This window comes from Sebastes fasciatus, chromosome 4 (genome assembly GCF_043250625.1).
Source record: "Sebastes fasciatus isolate fSebFas1 chromosome 4, fSebFas1.pri, whole genome shotgun sequence".
Lineage (NCBI taxonomy): Eukaryota > Metazoa > Chordata > Actinopteri > Perciformes > Sebastidae > Sebastes > Sebastes fasciatus.
In genome coordinates, this window is record NC_133798.1 from 29240267 (window position 1) to 29250084 (window position 9818).

General features: G+C 39.9%; 1 protein-coding gene across 1 annotated transcript; it reads left to right on the forward strand.

The window, feature by feature from the left end:
- The first annotated feature begins 1256 nt into the window (after positions 1 to 1256).
- On the forward strand, positions 1257 to 9031 carry LOC141766534 (troponin I, fast skeletal muscle-like). Its single transcript, XM_074633461.1, has 6 exons — positions 1257 to 1943; positions 4214 to 4253; positions 4348 to 4476; positions 4692 to 4781; positions 6671 to 6844; positions 8790 to 9031. Exons 1-6 carry the CDS (start codon positions 1936 to 1938, stop codon positions 8862 to 8864), a joined length of 516 nt encoding a protein of 171 aa, XP_074489562.1. The 5' UTR covers positions 1257 to 1935; the 3' UTR covers positions 8865 to 9031.
- The last annotated feature ends 787 nt before the right edge of the window (positions 9032 to 9818 follow it).

A 9818-nucleotide genomic window follows, 5' to 3' on the forward strand; every position in this document is an offset into this window, starting at 1 on the left:
GTGTTACTATCGCGTGACTTCCAGATGAGGGAACAGGAAGTGCTAAAATGCTAACTCATTTCCATCAGCACTCTATTAACATATGTAAATTACTAACATGATATCAATATTTCAGTTATTAAGGGGAACAAAATCCACTATAGCGGAAGTGAATCTGAGATTTCAACTGTTTGAATCAGACAAAGAAGTAATTGTTTGCTTGCATTTGCATGTACAGCTGACTAAAAGACTTTTATTTTGAAATTAGTAATTAGAAATGTGCTTATTGAACATTTTAATTCCCCTTTAATTAGTACCAAATTACATATTTCTTTCCAGATTTTTGTTATAGATAAAATTATTTTTAAAATTACTCATGTCTTCCCCCCGTCCCGACTGTTGTGTAACAATTGCTTCATCCCTCCGTCGGTCTCTGTGGAGGGAACCTGATAGCATCTGTTCACCGTCAACTCCAGGGAGGAGACTTTTGTGGCAGAAATTTATGAGGTTCCTTCGGAGAGTTGTGGAGGTATTTCTGGAGCCTGCCGACCCATTGGTCTGAAGTGGCTCTGCTACCATAAAGAGGGCGGACTTTCTGCTGAGCGAGCTCTTCACACCCTATATACCCTGTTTAATCTTTACTGTTCAGGACTTGGCAGTGTCTCCCCCTCTTCTTCTTCGTCTTCGTTTTCCCCGTCACGTTCAGTAGGTGAGCTTCTCTGCAGCTCGGCTTCGTTTCACTCCTGTAGGGATCAATACAGACACACTGAGGTCTTGTCACCAGGTGGAACTTTAAGGTGCTTTAACTGGTTTAAAGGTGCTGCTGCAGGTGTGACCTTTGACCTCTGAGGCTGCGTTCAGCTGAGATTTATCGGAGCTGAGTAACTTTGGGACGTTCAGGTTAAAGTTTGATGCTTAAGTTTTATTTTCATCTGTGAAATCAGACAGTTAAGTTTGCATGGTGTTGTTGACATCTTTGATTATATTTTATTATATTATTAAAATAATATAAAGTTAATGTTACCAGCTTGGTGTTGGTGAAATTTTTGATTATTAATATTTATTAAAATAATATAAATTGAATGATACCAGCTTGGTCTTGGTGACATCTTTGATTTTTATTATTTATTAAAATAATATAAAGTTAACGTTAATGTTACCAGCTTGGTGTTGGTGACATTTTTGATTGTTAATATTATAATATCAAATTATATATTTCTTTCTAAATTAAGACTTATAAATTAAATAAATTTGGTTCTTTTATGATAAGGATTATTATTGGCTGTCGTTGGATGCTTTTTTGTGACTCATCGTTTGATGGTTGTATGATAAGAAACTTTTGTACTTTTGTTCATTGAATTCTTTTAAGTTCTGATTTTGTTGAGCCTATAAACCTTTTTTAGTCCTCAAAGCTTCTTCATTTATGTCTCTTATAAAGTTTTTATGGTTTCTGATTGTTTAAATTGTTGATCTGAAGTGTTAGCCTCCGTGTCAGGGCGGTGGTTTGCATGCCTGCAGGATGTAGGAATTAGCGGCGTCGGTGTTAACAGTTCTCACCACGTGCTCGGCGCCACATTGGGTTCCTCTGCTCTGCTTGGTGACATTTGGTTCCCGGAGCTGAATTCCAGTTAGAAATGTCTTGAGAGGGGTTTGACTGAAGAGAGCAGAGGGGCCCCGCCATCTGACATGTGGGGGGCATGTTAAAATTATCCGGTTTGTGGCCTCCGGCTGGAGGTTTCTTATGGTAGTGAAGCGTCTCGTGTTTCCTGCTAGAGGTAAAAGAGTCACTGATCGATAACGTTCAGGAGGATCAGCTGAGCTTTACAGTAACAGATCCGACAGACAGACAGACAGACAGACAGACAGACCCGACTGACAGACAGACAGTCAGACAGACAGACAGCTCCTCATGAATGTTTCTGTCTCTCAACAGGCTGAAGACCACAAACCAACAACATGTCTGAGTGAGTACACCTCTTCTTCTTCTTCTTCTTCTTCTTCTTCTTTGTTTTTAAATTCCTGATAATCTCCCAGTAAATCTTGGATTCAGACACTGGTGTATGTAAATCCCAGATAGTGTGTCACAACATGGTGTCTGTAATCCAGAACTAAACCAGGGATTAACATCACAATCTGTCCCATTCTTGAATGACATTGACTTTGCAGGTGTGAATAAAATGTACAGTCTTTCTCTTTAGAGTTCATGACCCCTCAAACATTTGTAGCATCAGTCAATTAATGACGGTTTTAGTGGGTTATGATCTGTTATTTAGTCCAAAAAAATTATGTAATTTGGTAGTAAATGTTGGGAAAACCGAGACAAAGTTATGAAATAGTGATTTTACTTCAAATTTAGTCGCTTTTGATGAGTTTATCAGCAGTTGTTGGTTTCCTGAGAAGCTTTCTTGAAAGAGAAGCTTAATTTAGTCCCAAATAAATATTCATTAGTTGTTAATTCATTAATTGAGGATTTTTTTTTGCTTTATTTTTCCAATTAACGTTGAATTGTATGCTGAAATTTAACATTTTATGTATTATGTACAATTGCACACTGTCTCCATTTATCCTGTAATTAGGAACCAAATTAATAATATTAGTAAATTGATATTAGAGTTACATTATCACTTGTGTCCCCTAAAATAAAGCGTTACCAGACTATGCTGTGCTTTCAGCTTTAGTTGGTTAACTGACAAAATTCTCATTTATTAATATAAATACAACACATTAGATAAAATCTTGGACTTTGTCCCTGTTTATGTTTATTTTATTTAAGAAGGGACAATGCACATTAATTAACGTGAGCCGTCATGTAAAAGTACTAGATTTAGCCACAGTAATTTTCATCTGCAGTCCCTGGCACTTTGACGGCATTAAAGAAAACATACAAGCACATGAGATCAGAAAATAGGAGCTAAAAAATCAGACAATTGAATCATACGAACAAACAATCAGAAACATGTATAGGTAAACAGCGACATAGGTGTAAATGTTGAGCTGCTTCATAAGGACTCATCCTCTGGGGAACATTAATCTCATGATAATCAGTCTAATAGTTAAAGTCTAATAGTTGTTGAAGACGTATCAGTGTTCAGACCGACAGAGAGTCTGAACTGATCTGAACACATGTTCAAGCTGAAGGTCAATGTCGAGCTTCGGATGACAGCAGCTGTACATGTTGCTGGTATGTGAGGAGGAGAAACGTGTTAACAGCCGAGGCTACAGAGGCTCTGTTATATTTAAGATATTTAAAGAAGCATTTTAGTGTTATATTAATAGTAGGGCTGTTCAAAATGTACCTTAAAGGGAGATTTGTCAAGTATTTAATACTCTTATCAACATGGGAGTGGACAAATATACTGCTTTATGCAAATGTATGTATATATTTATTATTGTAAATCAATTAACAACACAAAACAATGACAAATATTGTCCAGAAACCCTCACAGGTACTGCATTTAGCATAAACAATATGCTCAAATCATAACATGGCAAACTGCAGCCCAACAGGCAACAACAGCTGTCAGTGTGTCAGTGTGCTGACTTGACTATGACTTGCCCCAAACTGCATGTGATTATCATAAAGTGGGCATGTCTGTAAAGGGGAGACTCGTGGGTACCCATAGAACCCATTTACATTCACATATCTGGAGGTCAGAGGTCAAGGGACCTCTTTTGAAAATGGCCATGACAGTTTTTCCTCACCAAAATTTAGCGTAAGTTTGGAGCTTTATTTAACCTCCTTCATGACAGCTAGTATGACATGGTTGGTACCAATGGATTCATTAGGTTTTGTAGTTTCATATGATACCAGTATCTTCACTCTAGCTTTAAAACTGAGAAATTAGACCACCAGTTAGCTTAGCTTAGCATAAACACTGGAATCAGGCAGAAACATTTAGCCCGGCTCCTGGTCTCTAAAGCTCAATAATTAACACGTGATATATCTCGTTTATTTAATCCAAACAAAAGCCGAAGTGTAAAACGACAGTCGGTCACATAACCCATGTGAATAATGAAGTTATTGTTGTTTTTAATTAGATTTAAAGTATTAATTAGTGAGCTTTATTAGAGGTGCTGGTTGGTGGACAGAGCCAGGCTAGCTGTTTCCCCGTTTCCAGTCTTTATGCTAAGCTAACCAGCTTCCTATTTACCGTACAGACAATAAGTGTATTTCCCCTAAATAAGTCTTTAAGAAGAAAAGATAAAGACCGAATGTTGACTGTTTGTCTCACAGGGGAAAGAAAATGACGTCCAGCCGTCGGCACGCTCTCAAGGTGACAATAAAACCATATTTTTCTTCTCGTTGACGTCTCGTTGACGTCTCAGTGGAGCATCATTGTTAACTCTCATCTGTTCACCTCCCTGCAGAGTTTGATTCTGCAAATTGCCGCCGGCTGGATTGAGCAGGAGAAGAAGGAACTCGTGGCGGCGAAGGAGGCCTACATGGCCGAGAACTGCCCCAAACCCGACCTTGCCGGAGACATGGCCATCCTCATGGTGAGACCACGCTGCTGTTAGCCGGTGAAAAGTACTAATACCACACTGTGAAAATACTCTGTTACAGTAAAAATCCTGCATTGAAAATGTTCCTTCAGTAAAAGTATGTCAGTATAATCAGTAAAATGTAGTTAAAGTATTAAAACTGTGACTGTTGTACTATTATATACCTCCAACAGTACTTTAGTGGATGTGTTTGTTTTGTGTATCAACAGGAACTCTGCAAGAAGCTCCACCAGACCATCGACAAGATCGACGAATCGAGGTACGACGCCCAGTCCAAAGTCACCAAGAGCGACACCGAGGTGAGACAGTAGTGCAAAAATGTCAATAAACAAAATGCTCAACTCATCAAATACCGATGCTTCATCAGTGGCCCTACGCTTCAAACTATGGCGCTCTACGTAACCCTCCAGCGTCAGTTTTGGACGTGTCAGGGATGTCGTTTCAGTTTCACCTCGTTACATATAGAGTTTCTTTTCAAAATAAACTTCCAATGTAGGTTTAGTTAGTTTTTAGGTTTACTTACGCAACAAAACTACTTGGTTAGGTTTAAGAAAAAATCCTGGTGTGGGTTAAAATAAGAACGTTTGTTATGTAACTGGCGTTAGTTAAGTACGTAAGTTACGTAACAAAACTACGGTAAGATAAGTCAACGTGGTTCTTGGTTTCACACGGGACCCGAACAGCGATCTACTGGGAGAAAGTCCTGTGTTTGTTTGACACATCCACCCATCCTGTCCTCTTCCTAAAAAGGACTTTCTCTCTCTTTATACTATGTCAGTTGATCTGACGTCTAATAATGTCGTGGATGGATTCACATTGGAGTCCAGTGCGTCTCATACAGACACAGATGCTAAAGGGTGCCTCGGTGCGTGGTATCAGACGCCGAGGGGCACGGACCAAGCGGCGATATTTGACGAGTTGGGAGTTAAAATAAACAGATATCCAAAATCTAAAATATATACAGTGCCAAAAATATGTAAGGGATAATGTACAGCTAGCCAATTGTTGTGAAATAAACCCTGACAGGGCGATGTGGCGGTGGATCGCCCTGAGGGGTCCCACTTATTACACGGCTACTTACTGAAGAAATCATTAATTTGGCACGGTCCGCCAGAGTCCGATATCAGAACTGCACCCATAGAAACGGTCTGTTATAAAGAAATAACAGACCGTAGAACGCCGTGATTGACCAATCAGAATCGAGCATTCAACAAGGCTGTGTAATAAAAACGGTTAATGGTAAATGACATGTATTGCTGTCATTAACACGATAACACAAATAAACCAACCGATCGATGCAGCAGTAAACCAGCAACTCCCCTGTTCTGAGAAGTAAAATTACTGTTTTTGTGAATGGAGTCTGGTGGCTCTCTGATGGCGAGGTAAAGCTGTGAAAATATTCGAAATATAGCGCACACTTAAACTGATATCGATTTTATTTTAAGTGGCTAAAATAAGTTTTTCTACTGCTCCCGTCCACAGCCGCTTTACCTCGCTGTCAGACAGCCCTTTCTGACGGGGAACTGAAGCCGTTAAATTGTTCTTTTCAAAGCCACCAGACTCCATTCACAAAAACAATCATTTTATCTCGCAGAACACAGGAACTCCGAACTAACCCTTTCAGTTATTTCCAAACTTAGCACAGTTAACGTTGACTCAGCTAGTGTTGGCGTTTTCATTATACATAACCTTATTGATAAACTGACTGTGGTAATCTACGTCACTGCTTTTTGCTAACGGCTTGGTGGACGTTTACATTTGAAAAACCCAGAAAAGAACGCAGACGGAGTCGCCTTTTAATTTGGTGGATTTTGCATTTTGGATTCAGTGTATTTATCCTTTTTTGACCGTCCTTGGTCCCTTTGTTTTTCCAAAAGTCTGTCAGATTGATTCCAACATTTTTGACTTGTATTCTAAGTTTAAGCATGTTTTTACAACTTTTTATTGGTCCTAGCAACGTCTCATAACACTTTAATCCATTAAAACCACTCCTGTACGGTTCAGTCTGTAACTGTGAAGAAGCAGCAACATAATCAGCTGCTACAGAGTTTATAGACATTAAATATTCCTTTAAGTTCATGTAGCTTTAAAGAAATCGTCACTCATTATGTGTAAACTTGGAGAAAGTATCACATGTTCCTCTGACCAACATCTGGACCAACGCGTTGTGATGTTTTTCTGCCTCCAGATTGACGATCTGAAGCTGAAGGTGGTTGAGCTGGCCGGCGTGAAGAAACCGGCCCTGAAGAAGGTTCGTATGTCGGCCGACTCCATGCTGCAGGCTCTGCTGGGAGGAAAACACAAGGTGACCATGGACCTGAGGGCCAACCTGAAGCAGGTCAAGAAGGAGGTCAAAGAGGAGGTGAGGAAGGAGTCCATCACAGAAGTCTGTCACATGATTATTTACGTCATGAAAGCGTCAGCTGATAGTCACGTTTAGGTGTTAAAGTCAGAATCAGGCTACTTTTTTGGGGGCATTTTTGCCTTTATTTTGATAGAGATAGTGATAGTTGTGAAAGGGGGAGAGAGAGAGGGGATGTCATGCAGCAAAGGACCACGGGTCGGATTAGAACCCGGGCCACTGCAGCAAAGACTCAGCTTTTGATACATGGGGCGCCTGCTTTACTAGGTGAGCTACCGGGATGCCCCGAGAATCGTGCAGCTTGATTAGAAACTCCTTATTCTTTCGAAGGTTTTCTCCAGTTTGTTCCAGGTTTGGTCAGCGTTGGAAGAAGTACTCAGACCCAAAAGTAGAAATACTAAATACTAATAAGTTCTGCATCCAAAATCCTACTTCAGTAAAATACAAGTATTAACAACAAAATATACTAAAAGTATCAAAGTAAAAATTCTCATTGTGCAGTAAAATGTGACTGATATCGGATTCTATGTGACATTATTAGATAGTTAATAGTGAAGCATCAATGTTAGAGCAGCATGTCACTGTTGTAGCTGCTCAGGTGGAGCTAGTTTACTACTTCATATACAGTTAGCTAGTTACATTGCACTAGTGGGAAACCCCCTGGGTTTGAGAAGTGAAGCCAATGCTGAAGTGCCTTAAACCTGCATTCTTTCTAACTGCCACCAGGGGGCGACTCCTGTGGTTGCAAAAAGAAGTCTGATTGTAGAGAAGTCTATGAGAAAATGAGCCTACTTCACACTTGATTTATTACCTCAGTATGGGCTTCAAACTTCCTGTTGGGAAACATCATCTCTGTTACTTGTAATGCATGATGCACACTATTTATATTTTAAAGGATCATAGCAGGGCCTTTTGCATGTTTCGTTCCCTTTACAACAAACCTTTTACACTTTATATCAATGTTAACTCTTTTACAAAGCTGTAGTGTTTAGTTTTAATGTTTTTAACTCTGCAAGCAGCCTTTGATTTCCAATCTCTTCACTACACTGTGAATGTTTTCAGTTGGATTTTGTTGGATTTTGGAGATCTGAGACTTGCTGCAGATAGACTATGAAACATCCGTTTTATAAATTTTCTAGAAAAACAGGTTGAAATAGTTTCACTGCAGTGGTGGATTTTTGACTTTTAAACCTGCCTAAAGATAATGATCTTATGGACTCAATTATAGGATAAAAATGACTTAATATGTAGATTTACTGCAGTGTGATGGATCACTGACTGTATCTAAAGCAGGTTTAAAGCAAAACTATACCCCCAAAATGACCATCTGTATATCAGTTCCTCACCGCGTATTACCTTGAATTCTTCAGAATCAAGAATCAAAAAACGGAGAAAAGTCTGGATGAATTGAAGTAAATGGCAGCCACGTTTAACAACAGCAAAACTATATAAAACATCAGTTTACAAACTCTCACACAACTCCTGCAGTATAATCGACATCTCATTTATCCAGTTGTATGCTCAGTACGTCCCAAACACATACATCTTCACTAAAATCTCACTATTTAAAACACTTCCACATAAACAGTCTCACGCTTACAAAAGCACGCTGCTCGTCAAGCACTGTTTACCATTTGTTAAATTTGGCCTTTCTCCGTTTTTTAATTCTTCGATCCCCGTGGAGGCATGGAGAAAAACAAAGGTAACAGGGTGAGTAATTGATATACAAATGGTCATTATTGGGGGTGAAGTATTCCTTTAATGTGCCTGCTGGTTGTTTTCTATACTTTAGTGAAATGAATGGAAACCAACGGCTGACTGGGGTTAAAAACAAAGTACACCTCGGACAAAAATTAGTAATTTAATAGAAATGGTTTTAAACATAACCAGGCTCTCTCTTGTAGTTTGAAGTGATTCTTCTAACGTTGGTGTTTGTTCTGTGCAGTCGGCGGAGGCGGGTGACTGGCGTAAGAACATCGAGGATAAGGCCGACAGGAAGAAGATGTTCGAGACTTCCTAAAAACCTTCCCGAGGCGGCGAGGACGACGGCAGGGGAGACGTCTCCGTCTGAGGTCTGAGTGACTGAATGTGTCTCTGAGTCCCAGCAGGACAGTTCAGACACTGTTGTTGTTGTTGTTGTTGTTTTTGTGATACATCAGTCATTAGAAATAAATGTGTTGAAATACAGATTAATTTGTTTGTTACATTTATCCGCTTATTAAAGGCAGGGTTGACGATGTTATCCAGTAGACACTATTTGTTATATTGGTTGAAATGGTCTTTACACCCCGACAGAGATCCATTACTGATGAGCTCTGAAAAAGGACCGGAAAAGAACCGTTATCTGTAGCTGCTGTAATCCTGTAAAAATGTCTACCAATCACTGCCTCGCGGTCCGCTTGGAAAGAACCGATCAGATGCCTCTCTGCCTCCCTGCTCGTCCTTTACCCTTGGCGTGCAACAGCCTGAACTCAGAGCGCGTCGCCGCCTTAAGATTACTGAAGAATGGAAGAGAAAACTCATCCAAAAGTAGCACTGCCGCGGTTACTTTTCATGAGGTAGCGTTGTTGAGTTGAGGTCCTCTCTCCGCTCTGTGTTTCTGTGAAGTAGTTACAATGCGGTGGTGCTCGTGCATGTGTATGTGAAGGGGGGGGGCGTTGCCTTGGAAGGAGCCCCGAGGGGAGGGGGGGGGGGTTTAGACAGAGCACCTGAGGTGATGCTACTTTCAAATTATGCTAGCTCTCCAACATCAACAACTCCATCTTTAACCGTTCTACGACACGTAGATTAGCTCTATTACACATTGCGACATTTAGACTTCGGAAAACTTGGAAAGCAGTTTTTAATCTGATAAAAATGTACTTTCTGTCATCAGCCTGTTACACGAGCTAAATGATAACTTAGATCTAGTTGAAAGCTTCAAAAACAAATCTAGTAAGTGGACCTTGAGTTAAGCTTTTTTGTCAAACTACTG